Below are 22953 nucleotides of genomic sequence, written 5' to 3' on the forward strand. Positions count from 1 at the left end.
GGCAGCCGAGGATTCGGCTTTCGGCCGCAGTTTACTGTGGGCTGCTGTATAAGGTCTGATGGCTATTGTTTGGCAGGGTGTTTCCCATCCCTCATGGCTATTGGTCTGGGACGTCCCAGTAGGTAATGAATATTAGCCCAACGCTTTGTCCCATAATGTATGAAAAAAAAAATAGGATTACCTTACCTGTAAAATCCTTTTCTTTAAGTACATCATGGGACACAGAGATCCCTCCCCCTTTTTTGAGGATTCAGTGCTTACTACAAAACTGATGTACTTCCTGTATGGGAGGGGTTTTATAGTGGATCACTTCCTGTCTAAGACTTTGTCTATCAGTGTCCATTCACCTAGAGATGGCGTATAACCCAGTAGGCAATGAATATTAGCCTAACTCTGTGTCCCATGATGTACTCAAAGAAAAGGATTTTACAGGATTTTCCCTATTGACGTTAGCCAGGTATGGTTTTTTTCGGCGTGGGGGGGAATGGGTAGGGGTACGATGTACCCCATACTCATTCACATAGGGTGGGGGGGCCGTGATCTGGGGGCCCCTTATTAAAGGGGGCTCCCAGATTCCGATAAGCCCCCACAGACCCCGACAACAAATGGCCAGGGTTGTCGGGAAGGGGCCCTTGTCCTCATCAACATGGGGGGCAAGGTGCTTTGGGGTGGGGGGCGCAGGCCCCCCCCTGCCCCAAAGCACCCACCCCCCATGTTGAGGGCATGCGGTCTGGTACGGCTCGGGGTGGGGCGCTCGCTCGTCCCCACCCCCTTTCCTGACCGGCCAGGCTGGTGCTCGGATAAGGGTCTGGTATGGATTTTGGGGGGGACCCCACGTGTTTTTTTTTCGGCGTGGGGGGTCCCCTTAAAATCCATACCAGACCGAAGGGCCCAGTATGCCCATGAAGGGGGAACCCATGCCGGGTTTTTTCTTATTTGGTAATCAATTATTTGGTAATCAAAGTCGCGTCCCTGCTCATTGAAGTCGTACTTCAAGTCGTGGAGCAAAGTCGGATCCACAGTCGTATGACTGTGTTGTCAAAATCGCGTGACTTTGGAGTAGCACAAGTGTGAAAGGGGCCTTAGTGGACTAGTGATGTGTTGTTGTTCAGTTGTTCAGTCGTTTAGTTGTGTCCGACTCTTCGTGACCTCATGGACCATAGCGCGCCAAGCTTTTCTGTCCTCCACTGCCTCCCGGAGCTTGCGTAACTTCATGTTCATTGTTTCGATGATGCTATCTATCCATCTTGTTTTCTGTCGTCCTCATCTTCTTTTTCTTTTCACGTTTCCCTGCATCAGGGTCTTTTCCAATGAGTCCTCTCTTCACATTAGGTGGCCAAAGTATTTGAATTTTAGCTTCAGGAGCTGTCCTTCCAGTGAATTTTCTGAAAGCAGTGTCCATAATGTGTATCTAAAAAATGTTCCCAGTTTTGGGTAGCGTGGGCAAGAGTTAGAACGCTAACAGATTTTTTTACTGTTGTTTATGTCCCTTCTGGAAAGCTTAAATCTCTATTTGTCATAACCATTATCACTGGGACTGAAAGTAACAAAATCTAAAATATTGAGTCAACACGAGAACAGGACTAGAAGAGAATGTCTTCAGGTTGGGAAATGTTCTCCCACGAATGCCAAAGGAGGCCCATATTTCCTTCATTTGTATTTGTTCAACCAACAGGCTTAGCTCAGTGTCCTTAGGAGGTAAGACATCTTCCACCAGCTGTGCTGGATTAGGTCTTTTGAAGCTGAAAGTAGAACTGTGTCCAGACTATGGATATTTAACTATTTACGTTTTCTTAAATAGCGGTACATGAGCATTAAACCCAGCTCCAATTGATCTCTGTATCCACAGTCACTGTGGAGCAAGTCACCCTCAAGTCTCACAACAGAAATACAATTGCTATCATTTCATCAGCTCAGGTCATTCTGTTCTGCTCTCCTAGCAGTGACCTGGATACCTGTCAGTCTTTAATCAATATTATGGTAATCTACAGATGCAAATGAGCCTAGAAATGGTGTTAATGTAGGTAGTCCATGTGACAGTTATTTATTAGTTATTCAATTTAAGCATTATTTTTCCCTCAGCACCACCCAGGTTCCTGCCAATTTCCTCTACGCCACAACCGGAGAGACGGCAAACTCCACAGAGGCGCCACTCCATAGAGAAAGAGACACCAACCAATGTTAGGCAGTTTCTACCGCCAACTCGACAAAGCTCCAGATCTTTGGTAAGTTCAATGCAATCTAGATTATGCGACTGCTATTCGTATCCCAGTGGATATGAAAGTGAAGGAAAAAAGTCCCCACCAGCTTTCATAATGCAGGACTCTACAGAAGCTGGTTCCCATAGGAATTCTCTTTATTGTGGCAAGAGAGTCACAACACTGTTGGTTACTGGAATATGCAAGTATACATTTAGCTCATCAACAGGGCGAACATAAAAAAAAGTTAAACATGAATTATATGCCTACAGCAAGCAATCTGTTTACCGCTCACGTGTCATCAGAGGTACTTGATGAGGCTTAACATAACAGTCTTGCAACTAAACTTTTTAGGACAAGGTCAACAATTGTGTTTTTTTTTTTTTTTTTTGTTTTGATCACAGGATTACTTTTAATACTGGTTTACACCTGCATGTTATGCAAGTAATGAAAATTGGGACATAAACGATCTGTCTATATAAAATTATAAAAATTACAAAAATTAATAACTAAAAAACTGTTTCTCTAATGTTCCTGATCTCCCTGTTTGTTTTGGGTCGCTGACTCAAAGTATTGAAGCCAGACCATACAGAAGCTATCATTTTTAGTAAGGGTAACTCCCATATTTTCTCATTACAGCTACTGAATTACAGTTTGTTGACTCTAATGCAGAGAGCAGTTAGGCCTCTTGCACACAGCACTGATATTTGAGCATCTGCTTTTTTTTTGACATAATTGCTGGCATTTGCTATGCGCATATTCTCATACATATATATATGCGTTTGCGCAGTTGCACACACAATATATTCATATGGAAAATTAATATTTATGCTCCTTTGTGCGTTACGGCGCAAAATACTGACCGGGAATGCAGATATTTCTATTTTTTTTTACTCAGTACGCAGCGCTTTTTTACACCCCTGTGTGTACAGGCACGTTGTAAACAATAGGCTGCATTTTAGTTCAGTAAAAAAAAAAAAAAACGCTGTACTGAGCTTTTTCAAGCGGCAGTGTACAAGAGGCCTTAGACTTTGAAATCTGGTTGGTTTGAGTTGCAGCACATTCCTAACTAATGATCAGCGCTTGGATTGTGGTCTTTATTTTACACTGGCACAAATCTTTCAGAGAATAGCTGTGGGTTCCTTGTGATCCTTCTTAATGCTTATACAATTTTCATTTTTTTTCTTTCTTGAAAACTGGTAAAGGGCACTATATAGTGGGGGGTCAATAAAAGTACCCATTGCAGAGGATCAGTTTAATAAATAATACAGCCTTTGGTTGCTGACGCTGCACCTGTCACCATTGTATATAACAGTTATGCAACATTGGCTGATTTGATGTCAGGCCATAGGACAAAATTGATCGTTTATATATTTTGGGGGAGGGTGATGTACTGAGATCTCTGCAGCTGAATCTATTATGTCCGTGTTTATTTTAATGTGCAACTTGTGCCACTGCAGGTACACTGTCACAGCAACTGATGCCGCAAGGCTCAGGATAGCCATTTCGGAGAATATACAGTATATACTAATTGTAGAATGCATTATAATTGGCAGTTGCTGTTGGGAGCATGTTTGTTTAGCCAGCATAATTCATAAATGGCAAGGTGATTAGACACAGACCCTCTCAAGGGCAAGATTGCTTGCAGTGGAATGAAACTCATAAGTTTCTGGTTAGGAAAGCACACTGCCAGTCATCACGGATCTAGCAGTGTTGTAGTTGGTGGCACTCATAAATATATTATTAATGCAGGTAGCATAGAAACACAGCAAAAGTTATAAATGTCAGTACAGAACTATACGAGGTTTGGGAAACATAGTTGTATATGTGATGTCGTTGCTGCAAAAGAGACCTGTACCATATGGTGTGTGCAACTTTGACAAGTCACAAGTATGTAAACCGCTATAATAAAATGTTACTGCATCTATGTACTTCCCTTTTTAGTACCAGACTTTGAAAACTGCCCATTGGTTAGATCTAAGTGATTACATCAGCTTTGATTTTACCTGTATAATTTTACATACCATATGCAGAAAACCTCAGATTAGTGAAAGCTGAAGGATAAAAGTGTTACATGATCAGTTCTCTGTTTTGCTTTTATTTACCTATTATTAAGTGTCCGTTAACCATGACTATCATTCATCCTTCAGTAATGGTGTTAGATTTAAATTGTCATGAGCAGTTAGAAGGGGTTTGCTGCCCTCCGGTGGGCAGTGTATGGTATTAAAAAGAAATTTAGTAATGCAGTGGTTTTGGTTATGTGATGGAAAATAAATGTATTTATCATATATATAATGGTGACGAAATCAACTCTTGCATTGATGCACCATTTTTAGGTTTACAAGTGAACTCAGTTTAAAATGTGGAATCAAAGAATAGTGTTGCTCCTCTTTTTTGACGTTTGCATTAAATTCCTTGAAGGATGTCTAATCACTGGGGAACATGCCCTCAACCTCCTCCCTGTTTATTATTTAGGTTCCTAGGATAACCAGTTTCTTTCCAAGGATGACTTTGCGACCACCATTTTCCAGCATTTACACAGCTTCTTTGTTGAGCTCTCATCCTTTTGAAGCAGCCATTTTTGGGGCGGCAGGGGCTATGTTTTATCTGTTTGAGAAAGCTTATGCCAGCAGGTGGAGAGCCCCGCAGGTTTGCCTCTTTCATCTTCAGTTTTGATCTGGCAATCAATCTCTTCCTCCGATTTCCTCCTGGGTAGGAGTGGTACTTCAGCTGTTGCCATGTGACCAGCTGCAGCATCCGCACCTTCTTCCTGTGATTTCACAGCGGGGAACTCTGCGTGATTTCTTTTTTTCCTGCTCCAATCATGCTGCATAATGTAAAACATTTAATTCATGGCCTAAAGGACAACAAACTGATACAGCAACATCATTTTTAATCCTGCTTTTAGCCATCCGGATACTCGGCTATTATTTAATATGTTCTGGGCATTACGTCTACGTACAGCCTATTCGTTTTAGACATAGTTGGATTCAGAGAATGATATTGCATAAAGTTTGTGTAGTCCTTGAACATTATTTGATTTATTTCAAAAAAGAAACATTAGCATTTGATCTATCCGTTTCAATCCCAAGCATCCCTTATTTGTCTTTTTCTGAATATTTCCTTTCCATACAATCTATGCAAATATAATCAGTATGTGTGCACTTCACAATCAGGTTTGAAGAAACCAACCTCTTCTTCAAAAACAATACCCATAAATTAGCAGCTTGGTATAGTACTACTTATGAGGAATTTCAACCAGTGTAGCAGTATCTGTTGCATTATGGCAGATGATTTCTGCTGTTCAGGACATGTTTATATTTTAATATATAAAAGTTGAAAGCACTAATTTCCTCTTTATTATCCCATTTAGAAAAATGTGAATGGGAAGGAAAGATGGAAGACAGGGTACTGGTACACAACTGACAATTGGTTTGCATCAGTAAACCTGGGTGCAAATCAGCATGTAGATATATTGATCCAGATATGAGGCACCCACAGGAATTTTTTAGTTGCAGCATTCAGCGTGTGGGCTACTGGGCGGTAAAATGCGTGGTTTTGATGCATTACTCTGGTTATTTTTTTCTTTACCAACTATATTTCAATGTCACAAATCGACACTTCATTCAAGTCTACACATCAGTGCAGTTTGCTGTGGGAAAATGCAGCATGTCTGTACTAGTCCATAGGGTGCCATACACACAAATCGCCACTCCATTGCGATATTAACAATTGTTTTCTATGCGTCTTTGCAGTAACCTACCTGTATTGTATCCAGTGGGAATTAATCCAGGTCACTGTACATAGTTTGAATGAGCCCTAAAGGTAACTTTTTAATGAGCTTTTAATGCTTTCTGTCCTATCAGTGGGTCAGTCTTGAGAAAGCTGGGCTGCACCCCACTGAATGTTTAGTGAGCATTAAGTAAATGCTACTCCTGTAAATTCCTGTGAGTGCCTTAAATCCTCAGTATCTACTTATAGATATATTTAGTAAAGGCAGTAAATACAACATAAATCACATAAGATGTAGCACAATTCACTTTGGAATTAGGTGAGCATGCCTTAATGTAGTATTTTTTCCAAAAGAAAAAAAAATGCAAGAAACATACAAAATTATAGAATATATTTGTTTAAAACTCAAATTTAAGTATAACTTTATCGACATAGTTACAACTTGGACCAATGTAAGTATACATATGTCATACCTGTGGGATCCCTGTGGAAGTGGACAATCACTGTAGTAGTCACCATTACTACAATGATTGCCAAAGCTTTCCAGGTCCTGTGCAAGTGCATGCCCTGCTACATAGTGAACACAGGGGATGCCTACTCAGCAAGGGGGCCATTCCCGGGACACATTGCCTTTTTCTCAATTAATGCAAGGTGTTCACTAATTGGCCAAGGAGGAGATCATGATGTCACCTCCCCACCTCTACACCTCATTCAGAGAGGAAAAATGCAAGGCACTCTGTGAATGGCACCCGAGCCAAGCAAGCCACCCCAGCTTTCAATATGCAGCAGTAGCTGGAAAACCGCAAATGCATACATACTTTGGTCCAAGCTGGACCATGTAACTGCAAAAAAACAGAAAAAACGAATTTAGCTTAAAAATAGATAAATGAGCCACTCTCTTGCCACCAATATGCGCATTTATAAGAAATGAATATTTGCATAATCTAAAGATATCTGCCTTATTTCACTATTTTACTATACCTTATTCTACATTTCCATAAAGTGTATACATTTTCTAAAAAGCCCTAAAACATATTAAAGTTGTCTTCCTCTATTTAAAGAGTGCTCTGTGTTAAGGGGGAGCTATATTCTAGAAAAGAATTAAATTGTCACTGTTGTGTCCTGATTGGTGGTCTTCGATGAAACCACACCAGTATTGTAAAGACTGTTCAATAACATTCTCATGAGCAAACTATACAGTAAGTTTATCAATGCATCCATAATCATACTTGAACAGATCCTACAGATGATTTATATAAATGGTGCTTAAAATAAATAAAATTAATCTGAAATGGAATTCACTCGATTTTCACAGTTTGTATTACATCTTATGACAACACAGCGTTACATCTTATTGCATATTGTTTTTCCTGAAAGCAGGCAGCACTCCAGATCACGGATGTACCCCATGGGGTATGTTATTTTAAGGATGTACAAATTAACCAGGGTGATTTCTTTTTACACCTTTTTAACTCCTGTGGTATTGGGTGGCGCCTTTTTAGAGATGATTACACCTGTTCTCCAGCACTATATGAGTTAATATTTAATTGGGTATATTTCCAGATAATGGAGATCCATAAATGCTAATGTTTTCCTGGTGTGTTAGTTGAATATCAGCATCACCATGTCTAATTTAAAGGCAGAACAGTAATAAAACACTTCCAGGGCACAGAGCTGAAGAAGCCGTTTTGACCATTTGCACAGCCTTGTTCTGCCTTTCATTTAGATGTATAAATATGATCAGCCTTTTGTCCTGATTTCCTATTCAAGGGAGAGCATTTTATTCTGTGGTGACTTTGGTGTCCACACATTACTGTAACATATTTAGGAGCCCATTTATAAAATTTGTCGTTTTTTCATTGCCTTGTTCCCTTGACTAGGTGCAGTCCATTATTTTGATGGAGTATCAGCACAGTTCAAGTAATGTTACAGCACAGAACTGCATAGTTTTCTGTCAGTTTTTTTATTACACCCCCCTTACACACACATGCACGCATGCTTTCCTCACACGTTTAGGTGTATTGTTGGTGCAGTGTTTCGGCAAGAAATCTTGTTTGCTGCATCTTCAGTGCAGTAATACACAAGTTACATTTTACTCAAGGGTTTCACCTGTAAAATTCATGCAAACACACCTAAAACTCACAAAATATCACACCCACAAATAACCAACACACATAGGTATGAATAGAGCCCCAGTCATTGTGCAGGTTTAAGCTCAGTAAAATCCCCCCCAATGGACCTATTGGGTGAGATTTACTAAAACTGGTGCACACAGAATCTGGTACAGCTGAGCATAGTAACCAATCGGCTTCCAGGTTTTATTGGAAAGCTTTATTGTACAAGCTGAAGTTGAAAGCTGATTGGTTACTATGCGCAGCTGCACTAGATACTTTGTGCACCAGTTTTAGTAAATCTACCCAATTGGGGATCTGCTGCAAACAAAGACCAGACATTTATTTTTATCATTAATATTTTTATTAATATAGATTTTTATAATCTCCCATAAAATTTGAATTTTTTTGCAGTTGATTAACAAGAAAGGGGTTTAAAGCACCCTTTACCAATTCATCAGAGATAGCAACTTACCCTTAGATGCCCATCACATTTCACAATAGTGAAACAGCAGGGGGGACAATTTCTTTGTGATTTCCACCCCCCCCCCCCCCTTTTTTTCTTTTAGAAATGCTGGTGTGGTGCTGAATAGCATATGGGCTGCTATCAGCTTTTTTCTTATTGGAAATTTGCACAATTGTGGCCCTCTGGCCATGGGTTGCCAGCTCATGTGCCTTATGTTTAGGGGGGTTGTGCTATCGCCTTTTTTTTGTTTAAAAAAAGAAACAGACATAACCTGTTTAACCTAGTGTAAACCCATTAATGCAGTACGCTTAATGTAAAGGCAGCGGTGATTTTCCTCATGTTTTATAAATGGGCCTCCTAATAAAAATGCTATTGATACATTGACCTGGTCTCCTATATAAGTTCTTTACAATGCTAGTCCTCTTCTAGCCCCAAATAGCTCTTGATATGTTAATTTCCCATTGTGGGAGTAGATTAATAGCAAAAATCCAAAACTAAGAAATACCTCTTAGCACATGTTGTTGTGGCTTCTTTGAGGATCAGCATTGATAAATGCTTTGCTACAATAAAATTAAATATATATTTGTTAAAGGTGCAGGTAAGTTCCATTCCACCACAGCATAAAATCCCCATATTTGATTTGCTTACTAACCCTTTCCTTTAACTGCTCTGCAATGCCCACCTCATACTATTTATTATGAATTGTATGTCTAAAACAATGTATATGAAAATATTCCCAAAAAATTTAAAATGTTTTCTATTGTACTGCAGAGGAGCTATAAAGATATTCTTTCGATGATCTGTTCCATTTCATTATATACTGTTTATGTACTGAAGAACAATAGTTGGTTTATACCCAGGTATTTTCAGTCAGTGCTCTCCTATATCTCTTTACTACTAACAGCGGTGCTTGGTTGAAGGTCTTCGTATCCCTTGTAGCTGATGATGATGATGTTGTTTGCTATGTTAATGAAGGCTGTTCAATTGCAGGAGGAGTTTTGTTATCCAGTTGAATGCCTTGCTCTCACCGTAGAAGAAGTCATGCACATACGACAAGTGCTGGTAAAAGCAGAGCTGGAAAAATATCAGCAGTATAAAGATGTCTACAATGCTCTCAAGAAAGGAAAGGTAAAATCTGTTAAAATTGTATAAACATTACAGCTTACTTTAACATTCTTTTGTCAACGTTCTGAAAGGGTTGAATTTGGTAAAGAATAGTAACTACAGTATAAGGCCCAGTGCACATGGGCATCTTCTTGCTAATGCTAGACTGAAGAGCAGCACTGGGGTGTGCTTAAAGTGTAAGTTAAGCTTTTCAAAAGAAAGAACACTATGCTGTCCCATATGGGTCTCTTCTGCTGCCTATGATGACCTCAGCAGCTGCGATCGGAGAGGGCCCCAAAAGAACAGGACAGGGCTCTGTTCCATGTCACTCAGGGGACTGGTCCCAAAGGCTGCTCGATCCCTACAATAATCTTTGATGGAACCATCGGTGGCTGCTGATGATTTTAAGAAGCATCTTCAAAATGTGGTTGTGGACTACATTGTTTGAACAGGGAGCCCTGGTTGGTAGGAAAGGCTTAGCATACTTGGCACGCTATGCTGCTATATCCTTATTGGACAGCATAATATCCTTTTTTTTATTTATTTATTTATTTTTATTTTTTTCCTGTAAAGCGGAACGTACCCAAGGTTTTCTAAATGCGTTTTTTTTTTCTGTTTTAAAAATTCTGTTTTTATTAAAGTTTATTACAAAAGGCAGTACAATGAGCAACTGCAAGACAAAAAAAAGCCATTCAAAGAAGAGAAAAAAAATACACAATTTAAATACAGCTCCGCAATTACTGTGTAAGCAGGGTGCTTCAACTACTATTTGCGGTGGGGGGGTGCATAGATGCCTTGTGTTAGGATATAATTAGAAAGCATCAGTGCATTTAATTCTAAATGCTTTTTAAAACTACATCCAGATCGCTCATTAAAATCCAGGTAGACACAGGTTGGAACTGGAGGTTAAATGTTTAGGTATTTGTAACAAGCAACGTAGTATATGTCTAGTCAAAACCTTTTATCAAGTTCGAGTAGGTTAGGACTAAAACCCTTGTCAGTTGATTTTTTTGCTGTATGTGCATTGTTGGGAAGATTTCCCTTCCAGGAAGCACAACCAGAAATTAAAAGAAATCTTTACAAAGTGAGGAACCTGGACAGATTGGTTCCCCAATGAACGATTTCCCTCACCTCTTATAAGAAAAATGTAAAATTGGTTGCTAGGGTGTTCTATTGCCTACTTTCTCTATCCAAAACGAACAAAGAAAAGTTTTGGCTATACAAACATTTTAAATGACTGTGTGTACAGGGCTTTACTGAAAATAAGTGGAAATAGCTTGTTTATTTCCTATGTTAACTAGAGTTACCCAATAACAGGAATAACAAGATAAATTAAACTTAGTGTTATTAAACCCAGGACCCTGCATTCACTATATTTGGTCTCCCACAGTACGCAGAACTTGGAAATGCAGTTGTTTTAGTAAAAAATAAACTGCAAAATACCTTTTCTCATCAGCAGTATATAGCAGTCTTGTGACTTCTGTCAGTGTCTGGTTAATGCTTGTAGGAGTTTTCCTTCTACTTTGACTGTCCTATGAGGCTGCAGGAGGATGAATGACCCTCTGTCTGGACGGTGCTCATTGGCCCTGTGCGGATTACATGCACCCTCCCAAAAAAAAAAAAAAAAACACTCTAGCAATACACACCAAACTGAGCATGTGCAGTGTGCCCCCAATGCTTTGTACTATTAAGAGATGGATTGGGGACTGTGGAAGTATGGGCACTTTAGAGAAGACAGGATCAAACTGCCTTTTTACACAATGCGCAGGAATAACCTCTTAAAGTGCCTTGAAAAAGTATTCAAACCCCTTGAAATTTTCCACATTTTGTCATGTTACAATCAAATATGTAAATGTATTTTATTGGGATTTTATGTGATGGACCAACACAAAATGGCACATAATTGTGAAGTGGATAGAAAATAAATTGTTTTGCAAAATTTTTTACAAATATGTGAAAAGTGCGGCATGCATTTGTATTCAGCCCCCTTTACTCTGATACTCATAACTAAAATCTAGTGGAACCAATTGCCTTCAGAAGTTCCCTAATTAGTAAATAGAGTCCACCTGTGTGTAATTTAATCTCAGTATAAATACAGCTGTTCTATGAAGCCCTCAGAGGTTTGTTAGAGAACCTTAGTGAAGAACCGTGAAGGCCAAGGAACACACCAGACAGGACAGTGTTAAAATTGTGGAGAAGTTTAAAGCAGGGTTAGGTTATAACAAAAATATCCCAAGCTTTGAACATCTCGCAGAGCACTGTTCAAGCCATCATCCGAAAACGGAAAGAGTATGGCACAACTGCAGACCTACCAAGACATGGCTGTCCACCTAAACTGACAGGCCTGGTAAGGAGAGCATTAATCAGAGAAGCAGCCAAGAGGTCCATGGTAATTCAGTCTGAGCTGCAGAGATCCACAGCTCAGGTGGGAGATTCTGTCCACTGGACAACTACTAGTTGTGCATTCCACAAATCTGGCCTTTATGGAAGCATGTCAAGAAGCCACTGTTGAAATAAGACATCCAGTTTGCATACCTCCCAACTTTTTTAGATGGAAATGAGGGACACCTATCAGCAAAAGTATGCAGGCATAGGACACACCCCTTGCTGCACCCCCCTAAAGGAGAACTGTACAAAAAAAAACAAGATTTGTTTAAATCCACAAGTGCTTTTTTTTTTTTTTTTTTACCACTACTATTCCTTTATATTGGCTTTTGGAATTTACAAATGCAGCAATTTAAAAATCAGATGAAAGGTTTAGCGCTGGAAAACACTTTTTGATAGATAAAAAGTGCATTTTATATACAACTATATAGATCAGACCAAAATGAGAGACAAATGAGGAGGAATGAGGGACAGAGGGACATTGCTCCAAATCAGGGACAGTCCCTCCAAATCAGGGACAGTTGGGAGCTATGCGTTTGCAGTTTGCAAGAAGCCATGTGGGGGACACAGCAGACATGTGGAAGAAGGTGCTCTGGACAGATGAGACCAAAATGTAACTTTTTAGCCTAAAAGCAAAATGCTATGTGTGGTGGAAAACTAACACTGCACATCACCCTGAACACACCATCCCCACCGTGAAACATGGTGGTCGCATCATCATGTTGTGGGGATGCTTTTCTTCAGCAGGGACTGGGAAGATGGCCCGAGTTAATGGGAAGATGGATGGTGCCAAATACAGGGCAATCTTAGAAGAAAACCTGTTGGCGTCTGCAAAAGACTTGAGACTGGGTCAGAGGTTCACCTTCCAGCAGAACAACGACCCTAATCATACAGGCAGAGCTACAAATGGTATGGTTTAGATCAAAGCATATTCATGTGTTAGAATGTCTCAAAATCCAGACCTAAATCCAATTGGGAATCTGTGGCAAGACTTGAAAATTGCTGTTCACAGACGCTCTCCATACAATCTGACAGAGCTTGAGCTATTTTGCACAGAAGAATGGGCACAATTCTCACTCTCTAGATGTGCAAAGCTGGTAGAGACATTCCCAAAAAGACTTAAAGCTGTATTTGCAGCAAAAGGTGGTTCTACAAAGTATTGACTCGGGGGCTGAATACAAATGCATGCCACACTTTTCACATATTTATTTGTAAAAAAAAAAAATGTTGAAAACCATTTATCATTTTCCTTCCACTTCACAAATATGTGCCACTTTGTGTTGGTCCATCACATAAAATCCCAATAAAATACATTTACATTTTTGGTTGTAACATGACAAAATGTGGAAAATTTCAAGGGGTGTGAATACTTTTTCAAGGCACTGTAGGTTCCACAGTGAGTATAACAAGCATGCTTTACTGCACATGCAGACTGACTTTACTGTTGTGGGTTTAGTAACACTTTAGGTAACATCAGAATCATTCGTTATTTGATTTATTTAAATTATTCTGAACAATTTTCCTTGAATTCACTGTTGCCACCTAAGAAAAAAGAACTTTTATTTAAAACTGTAATAAAAACAACAATTACAAACATTCTATATAAGCTGCAAATACCTTATGGGGGTGTTTATTGAACGTTGCCCAAGGAAGATGTAGCCGTCGCACATTAATTTATAATCTGCAAAAGAGGAACATAGAAAACACAACTGATTGCCAATTCCACAACATCTGTTTCTGGTTGTGTACACTTATGAACAGCCCCCAATGATTCCTCTTTGGGGTGATTTGACCACTACACATTTGTATGGATCAAGAAGGCAGTTTTTTGAGATAAACTGGTTTGCATGTTTTTCTTTAGTATGTAACCTGAAGTCTCTACATTATTGAACATGGATGGTGTTTTTATAATTGTGTAATAGCTCACCAGGGAGCTAATTAAACTTTTAGTTTAAAACTTGCAATGCCTTGTTTATTGCAAACACAAGAAATGTAATAACTGTGTACATAGGCATGGCTTACATGATTTACAAGGCATACAATCTACTGAATTTAGATAAAACTGTACAGAAATGGGAAGGTGTGTGGGTTAGATTTCTCCTCGGCTCTGACTGTTTCAAGAGGCACCCTCGGGTTGAGGGTAAAGAGAGAAAATTAAGTTAGTTCTGAGAAAGCTGACACAATAAGAATAATTTATGTTGCCTTGTGCTTTTCCAATGCAGGGCTCAGCAACAGGTTATCTTAACTGCTGTCCTCTCAAGGAGCACACGTTTTCTTTGCTGCCATACTTCTTCAGTTGGATGTGACTGGAACCTCACCTTGGGTTTCCTGTCTTCATTTCTGGCATCTGGGGAGGGCAGCAGATAATATAATATGTTGCTTTGGCCAACATAGGTAAAGCACAGGTTCACTTTTAAAGTGTTAGGTAACCTTAACAGGAAAAAACCCTCCCTACCCTCTTCCCAAAGTGCCGGTGGGGGACTGGGGCGTAAGGAGGGTGTTCGGCCTTAGTTTACCTTTTTTTAATTTTTTTCTGTAAAGACGAACTAACCCTTTAAGTCTGATTGAAACTTATGTTTGCCTGAGATGCCTATGATAGTAGACATGGAATATGCAATCCTATCCACATATGATAACTAACTCAGTGGGAAAGTAATAGATGCAACAATTTTATCAGCATAAGCATCCTATATTGTTGGCTAGGACATGCAACAGAGAAAATGTGCAATTCTGCAGATAGCATTGTGTTTTGACCATGTACACTCTTCTCTTTTATACAGCTTTGTTTATGTTGTCGGACGAAGAGGTTTTCCTTGTTTACCTGGTCTTACACATGCCAGTTCTGCAAACGGTAAATTCCTGTCTGTAATATGCATTTGAGTTCATTTTTTTATTGCCATGTATTGTGTAATAGATCAGAAAATGTAGCAGATTTATTCTAAAAAGAAGTGCTTTTCTGTCTTTCTTTTAAGGTATTTCCATTTTTGAGAGTAGTATTTTGTTTGTATAGTGGAAGGTTCTTATCAGTTTCAAAGTCTTTGTAGAACTGACAGTTAATTGACCAATTCTAGAATATTAGTAATGTGATTCTGTGTTTGTTTCTTCATAGGCCTGTGTGTTCACAGTGCTGCAAAAAGGTAAGCTGGAAGTGCAAAGCCAGTAAACATTAGAGCTGATATCCCATGTTCATTTATACTGTATTGACACATACTTTGTATATGAATTTTTCATAACAGATGAGATTACCTTCCAAGCCATATTCCACACTCCCCATCTTTTCACTGGGACCTTCTACCTTGCAGAGAGGGGAGAGTTTCCTTAGGCCCGAGAAGCCCTCCACCAGTCATCATCGACCACCTCGGAGCTTACCCAAGTAAGCCATGTAGAAAAATGTACATTTTTGTGTCTTTTGTGTTTTTTCAGTTATTTTAAAGAATTACTGTACTTTTACTATGAATCCTGTGTTAAGACATACCCCTGCAGCCCCTTTAAAAATGTACCCTTACCAAAGCTATCTGTTTAGACTGGTGAGGAAGACACTTCCGACCACTACTAGAGATTGTTGTGGGGATTGGAAGTTCTCCATTTATCTGAATGTGTAGCATTCCCTTCCTGTGTGATTCCCTTAGCAGAGCACCTTTTACACGCTTTTTATTTAAAAGGTTTTGAGTTCTTAGAAATGCATTACAAGCGTTTTAGAAGTGTTTTACAGCTTCAGACATTTTTGTTTAGCCAATAGGAGGTGGAGGAGATTAGGGGTGGAGAGCTGCTGTTTAAGCAGAAAATGTACAACAAAACGCTCATAAAATGCTCATGTTGCACACTTTCAGGCATTCCCATTGAAGTCTATGGTGTCCAATCTGCCAAAAAGAAGCTTGTGTAATTTTTTGAGCGACAGGCGTTTTGATTTAGGCGACAGAATGCTCAGATGTAGGGGCCATTGAAATAAATGCCATTTGGCTTCTTGAGCGTTTCAGAGCTACAAGCTTCAAGCAGCAAATCGCTCAGGTGAGAATGGGGCCTTAAAGAAATTAAGTCTTAAAGGCTTCAACAAGTGGGGTTTCCATTATTAAGGGAGGCTGCTTATTGTTACAAGGTGCCACTTTCTTTGCCTTGCAGCTGCAGCTTGTGCTAACACCTTCAGAGCATAAAGCATGGACAACTACTAAATCCTGTTCTGTCCAGCATCTGACAGTTTATTAATGGTCATAGGGGGCAAAGACCAAATTCTTCATTCTCCACTAAATAGAAGCACTCGGAAATGGATGTGTGTGAGGTTATGAAAGTGTTAATTTGTTGTAATTGTGCAGCTAAACTTCATATGGATACCATGTGTGCAGTTATTTACTTGTATTTTCTTCTTGTCAGAATAAAAATGTAAGCCCAGTGTCAGACTGTAGGAAGGGTTGCCAACTTTGTTGGTATTTTACCAGTCTGGCTGGTAAAAATTTATATTTTTGGCAGCATTATAAATAGAAAATGAACTATAAGGCTGGTATTTTTATTGTTATAACATTTCCTTTCAACCCGACACTTCCCTGATAGGCAGAATGCAGGTAAATAATAAAATTAACAATTAATCCCCGAGGGAAGTTTCAATAATTTATGGAAGTAAATTCAGGTTTTTACAAATGGCTATTGGTAAGTGTTTCTATTACCACTATAAATGTAAAAGTACAGGCAGAAGGAAGAATGACCATATTTATATTTGCTTAGTGATTGAGACTGCAAAATATATTCTTTATACTTGAAGCATCTAGTGGGGTTAGTAGATATACATACAAAATATTTTGTTGCAGCATGCAGCCCAACACAATTGTAAACTTAAAAAAATGATAATTTTTTTTTTTTCCTTTTTTTGGGGGAATTTTTAGTAAAAATGTGTTTACAGTTAGCAAGCACATGTGACTGACGAAAAATTTGACAGTGTCTCTTTACTGGACTTTTAGTAGTTTTATCTTCCCAGTTTAATATCCCACTCTTCACAATCACTCCTTATTCATGTCATCAGTTTACGGAGGCACTTATATTTGTGAGCAATTATTCTCAAGGCTAAAGCACATGAAGGGCAACATTAGAACCAAAATATCTGATGAGCAACTTGAGAATTGTCACTACGTCCATCGAACCAGATCTTGATGGTTAGTTTGTCAAAAACTGGATCAAATATCATACTAGTTTTATGTTGCCCTTTCTTCATTTTTTTTTCAATATTTTTTGTTTATAAAAGTAAGTTTTATGCCTCAGATAGGTATATTATCTGGATCTGTGATCATTAACTTTTAGATCTGCCTGACTTTTTCTGCTCCTCAGCTATCCTTCTTGTTAATGTATTTTATGTGTGGCCCAAGACAATGCCTCTTCTTCCAGCATGGCCCAGGAAGGTCAAAAGTTTGGATACCCATGGGTTAGAACATCTGTCACATTTCTAATGTATTTGCAAAGAAAGCAAAGTTAGAGCTTATAAAATAGGGAACTTATTTGCAGTTTGGTAGGTTGCTGTTAAGGGAAACTAGTACCTGTAACGGGTTCTTGGTTACCCTGTGCCCCTAATAGACACAGGGTCACTTACACATAGGAGGGGTCAGGGGAGTTGGACAAGGATATTCCAGAGCTCTCCAAGGTATGCTGGGTTCCACAAGCCCACTGCCCAACGTGACCCCCGTCACAGTACCAACATAAATATCCAGGCTGCCCCTGCTGGTATAAATGCTAGCTTTCTGGACATCATACTCTTAATTTCTAATGTGATGTTGTTGGGGATAATTCCCCTTACTACTTGTACTAGGTACAGTAATCAGTAATGCACATTTACCTAAAATATAACCAAAGGCAAAATTTTTTTTTTTAGTTTTAGATTGCAGGGAGATGGATTGGAACACCTGTCAGTTTTTATTGCTGTCTGTGCCCCTGTTGGGGTGATTCATCCCCTTTATTTGCCCGGTTTACTGTTATCGTTAAAAGTGAAAATAAAAGGAAACTCACATTTTGGGTTGTCCCTAGAAAAGCAAAAGGCGAAATAATCCAATAGGGACACTAGTTCTGGTAACCTGGGGGTCCCCAAGAGATTCCTTAAATTTGCAGAGATTTCCTCTCACTTGCGTTTTGGCATTGGGACAGGAAGTGAAGGTAAATTTCCCCAATGGGACAACAATGGCAAAAATTTTTTTTTACAGGGGTTATAATCCTCCTCTACTCTATCCAATATGAAAAAAAAATGTTTGCCTATAGTTCTACCTTATCTTACTATGTCCTTCTGTTCTGCATAGGTTGGGGTCCAAGTCTAAATCCGTGGACAAGTCAGATGATGACCTCCAGTTTCCAAAAGAGCTCATGGAAGACTGGAGCACCATGGAGGTGTGCGTGGACTGTAAGAAATTTATCTCGGATATCATTAGCTCCAGCCGCCGCAGCCTGACACTGGCTAACAAACGAGCCCGGTTAAAAAGAAAGACGCAGTCATTCTACCTGTCATCCACGGGGACACATGAATACCGGCCGACTGAGAGAACGATAAATGAGATCTGACTCTCGTGCCTTTTTAACATGTTTTATTTTTCTTTAATCTGCTTCGGTGTAATGAATAATCAGGCTGTTGCTATTTTATTTTTTTAAGAGTTCAAGCAAGCTTGAATTCTGCAAAAATAGCACACACCCCTTTATTTTTTAATGTGCTCTAAAACAGGCTGCATACACACAAGCTGTCCTGGATGCAGCATTTCCTTTGCACTGGAAGAATGCAACTTTTGCCTTTTTTTTATCTGTTTGTAATGAGACTATATTACATGGACTCAGCTGGAGATCGGAATGTTCTACCTGCAAGAGAGACCCATGAGGGTAAAGCTGGCACTGTTACCTCACAGAGTGCATATCCCCTGGCTCTGCTGAACAAAGGAGCAATGTCTTATTTTTACATCATGTCTGCATTCCTGTTTGTAATTTTCATTATCTAGATTTATTCAATCATTCTCTTCATTAGCTGTCGCCAAAACGACATAGGACGCTGCCTTGATGTGGAGGAACTACTTAAAGTGGATGTAAACCCAACGTCATCCTTTATAAACTACTGCCATAGGGGTTATCTATAAGGATATACATTCCTCCTGCATGTATCTTTACCTGTTAAATGTCTCCCCTCTGGCTGTTATGAGATCTGAAAAACTGCAGATTCTGTGGGTGGGTCTGTTGTCTGGAGCTCGGTGGGTGGAGTCGTGATGTCAGTAGACTCCCCGCTCACCTCTACACTCCCCTAGTCAATATTCATTTTCTCCTGTGTATTTCTTACACTGAACTTCTGCTATGATCTCTAACATCCAGTGAAAAGACAGGAAAGTAACCACATGACTTCAGCGTGCCAAATCATGCTGAGGTTTGGAACAGCCAATCCTTGCAGAGCTGCTGAAGAAAGGAGTGGGGGGTGGGAATTAAAAAATAATGCATGTCTTAGGCTAGTGCATGAGATATGTAAATCACCTGTCACTCACAGCAAAGTTTTTCTCTGTCAAGTTTTATCTCACTGAACAATAAAAGAGGATTGCTCAGAGCTGGATTAACTCTTTGTGGCAAGACTGGGCTCAAATGATAGGAAATCGTATACTTTACATTATGACATTAAAAAAAAAAAAAAAAAAAATTGGGTTTACATCCACTTCAAGACAGTAGCAGCTCTGCTGAGATAGTGGCCTATCAGGTATATAGTTGTATGACGCAGTATGGTGCTGGAAACTTCTGTCCCCATATAAATACTCAGAAGTGACTAGCTAGAGATTCATTGCACTTTTATTTCTTCCTCAGTGCCAAATTATGTCTTCCCAAACCAAATAATGTTCCAGCTGTTTTATGTGTCAAAGCTTGTAGATCCTCCCACCAGTTTTGTGGATTTAGTGTAAAAACGGGTGTTGGAGAAAACGTGGAATGAGGATCTGTTTTTAAAAACTGGCTACTGACGAGGAAAAACAAATATGGTACAGTCTCAAATGTTTTGTGCTGGCTTCATTAGGCAGTCTGTAGTTGACTTATATTAGTGTTTATATGTCCATTAAAGTGTATCTCCCGTCCACTGGAGGCAACAGTCTTGTAGGCAGGACCAGTCTTTCTATGTAAAGTATTGCTCAGTTTAGGAACTCTTGATCTTGCTGTGGCATTGATCACATACCAGACGTGTAAGAACAGCTATAACAGGTCACACTGCTAACATGGTGCTTAGGGACTAGTGGGACTTTGTCACTCAACTAGGACTTTTTTGGGCCCATTTTTCTCCCTGTACTTTTGTCACCCTTTGTACTGTGTTCTCCTTAAAGAGGAAACATTTGTCAGTGTATCTCTTCCAGGTGGTGTCCACCTCAGCATACCTATTTCTCTGTCATCAAAGTAAACCTGTCATTAGGATCATTTAGGGCAAAGTAACAGCATCCATGATAGATATCTAATTCCTTGTGCTCCTCTATTGCGCAGTTTGAGGATCATGGCCTTGTAAAGTACCTGGTACTTCTGGATAAAGGGGTGCATGTGACCCTCTCCCCTATTTCATTTGATGCAGTGTGTGACACCTGTGCAGCCAGTCATAAGGCACAGGAATTGTCATGTCAAGTTATAGGAAGGTAGTCATGTGCCCTATATATGCTCATTTTGTTTACAGGGCTTTCTACCCAGAACCCAGGGAAAGATATCAATATCAGAGGAGGTGGGCTGTCAAAAGGAACCTGTTACTTTGCTCTGAATAGACAAAGTAACTGGTTCTCTTTAAAGTGTCACTAAACCCACATCATAAAAAAACTATGACTCCATGCTGTATTACATGCTGTTCATACTCACTCAATCACTATGAGATTTGTTTTCTGTATTCTGCAAAAAACCTGGTTGATCCTGCTGCTCTCTATCACCACCTCTGTCCATTTCCCCAATTCAGCTTGGGATTTAGCAGCTGCTAAGGCAACTCTGAACATGCTCAGTTTTTATACTGAGCAGTTATTCCCTATGGCACCTGAGCAGTGCATGTGATTATAGAGTCACACGCGGTAAATGACAGCCCACTCCCTCCTCCTCAATGCCTACTAATCAGCTAAACACAATGAGGGTGGGATATTACATGTAGATTGATGGAGGCTTCACCTCCCTGTTATTCTAAGACACATGCTGGAGAGGCGTGACGTAGCCTGTGACTGGCAGAAATCCTCCCACATCATGTTATTGCCAAAAATAATATAAAAATTGACTTCAAATATATATTTGTTTGACACATTAAAACTGTTTATTGATATTAATTATTTTTACTCCATATTCCAAAGGCTGTTTTTTTTATTTTCTATTTTAAACATGTGACCAGCAGCCGAGGACTAGAGGGTCCTCCTGCTTATATTTCCCTGCAGACAGGCTGGGAAAGATCTGAGTCATGTGACAGCTCTATATCAATTAGGAAAAATATTTTTTTTAATAAAATTAATTACAGTGCCATCATCCATTTACAGAAATAGAAGGGACAATGTAACTTAAAGAGGCACTCCAAGCTCCTCCCACAAATACTGTGGCTGCTGAATTTTAATATTGAGGCACTTACCTGTCCAGGAATTCAGTGGTGTCCTTACACAGCCGGATTCCTACTGCGCTGCACTTTGAGAGTGGGCCAGCTGCGGGGAAGGAGGAGGAAGGGGGGGGGGGGCAAACTGAGTCGGAAGTGGGAGCCGGTACCTGTCAGAACCAAGTACGTGCTCCCCCCCAAAAGGTGTCAAATGTGACAGTGGAGGGTGGAGGAGGCAGACAATTGGAGCATCCGCTTTAAACTGTGTGTGTTTGGTATCACATTAAGTCAAAAGATGAACAACAAACAGAAGGAAAGAACAAACCTTTTCCAAGGCCTCTTGAAGAATACATGTCCAGGTAGGGTGGTAATTAGGGCTGTGCTCTATGACTACAAGGCGTGTACACTTGTTGGAGTGATGCCACAGTGTTTATTTTTTCTACAAAATAGATGGGCTGAATATTTTTACGGTCTACAAAACTGGTTGCCTCTGTGACGACAGATCATTTTAAAGAGTAGAAGCCGTGTCATAACATGGTAAAATGTGTGATACTTACACTAGTGCAATACAAATAATTGTACAGGTTTCATACTAGCCGCAAAGCAGGTCATTAATGTACATATTTAATTTAAAAAAGTTCTGTTCCTTTGACATTTAGTAAGATCACTTCTATACTGTACAGCATCTACAGTAGCTACTCAGAACATGAGTACTGGACTTTGCTATACACAGGGAATGGCGGACTGTAGCAATATTCCAGTGATGTCTTTGTCGCCTCTTGACACCTTCCTGTCAGTCTGGAGGAGCTCCTTTTTTTTGTAAATACTTGTACTATATTTATTAATAATTGGGATGAATTCTTATAATTACAAGCAGGAAGATTTGACACTGGAGGAAAGGTATATTTATATGTACATTGACCGTAATATAATGTCAGGTTTGCGCATTCTGTTAGTCATGCTAGGATTTTTTGCATAGATGAGTTTTTTTGTTAAAACTGCAAGTATAGTTCATTCCTAATAATTTTATTTAATGCATTTATTTTCTAGTTGTGGGATCATTGTAAACACCGTGTGGTGTAAACTGTAACCATATGTGACCAGTGTTTCTATGATTTCTTGCTTGCTTTTTAACGGTTACATGAGGCACTTTACCTCTGATAGTCAACAAGCTGCAGAAATCATTTGACATTGCCTTTGGCACTCTAGCAAGTTTTTTCCTGTAGAAGATGAAGTCTAAAACCAGCTGGGGTGCCAGAGGTCGCCTACCCTTACCATGTGCTCTTATGGTGACTTAAGCCTACATGATTGTAGTTATTATGAACCTCAACCCATCAACTGCTCCGTTACTTGTTATCTTTGTTACCCTGTAGATTTCTCCACAGCAGCTGCCATGCTTCTGTGAGAACAATAAACATGCCTTGAAATTTTACCATACAT

General features: G+C 39.5%; 2 protein-coding genes across 8 annotated transcripts in view; one reads left to right on the forward strand and one right to left on the reverse strand.

Annotated features, from left to right (window-relative positions):
• SPIRE1 (spire type actin nucleation factor 1) overlaps positions 1 to 22945 on the forward strand; it is a 260948-nt gene extending 238003 nt beyond the window's left edge. For 2 of the 6 annotated variants that reach the window (XM_073631304.1, XM_073631305.1), the window contains 7 exons: positions 2083 to 2225; positions 4674 to 4847; positions 9498 to 9635; positions 14777 to 14847; positions 15106 to 15133; positions 15233 to 15369; positions 18266 to 22945. In XM_073631304.1, the coding sequence (XP_073487405.1) occupies positions 2083 to 2225; positions 4674 to 4847; positions 9498 to 9635; positions 14777 to 14847; positions 15106 to 15133; positions 15233 to 15369; positions 18266 to 18524 (950 nt within the window). In that variant the 3' untranslated portion in view covers positions 18525 to 22945. Of the gene's footprint in view, positions 1 to 2082; positions 2226 to 4673; positions 4848 to 7307; positions 7344 to 9497; positions 9636 to 14776; positions 14848 to 15105; positions 15134 to 15232; positions 15370 to 18265 lie in introns of all 6 variants that reach the window. The other 4 variants (XM_073631308.1, XM_073631309.1, XM_073631306.1 and 1 more) reach the window with 3 other exon arrangements.
• Positions 8406 to 22953, reverse strand: part of PRELID3A (PRELI domain containing 3A) — an 89210-nt gene continuing 74662 nt past the window's right edge. For both annotated transcript variants that reach the window (XR_012244501.1, XR_012244500.1), the window contains 2 exons: positions 13614 to 13677; positions 8406 to 9581 (listed from right to left, as the gene is read on the reverse strand). The gene's annotated coding sequence lies outside the window, so the exon portion shown is untranslated. The remainder of the gene's footprint in view (positions 9582 to 13613; positions 13678 to 22953) is intronic.

The sequence above is a fragment of the Aquarana catesbeiana genome, linkage group LG05 (assembly GCF_042186555.1).
Source record: "Aquarana catesbeiana isolate 2022-GZ linkage group LG05, ASM4218655v1, whole genome shotgun sequence".
NCBI lineage: Eukaryota > Metazoa > Chordata > Amphibia > Anura > Ranidae > Aquarana > Aquarana catesbeiana.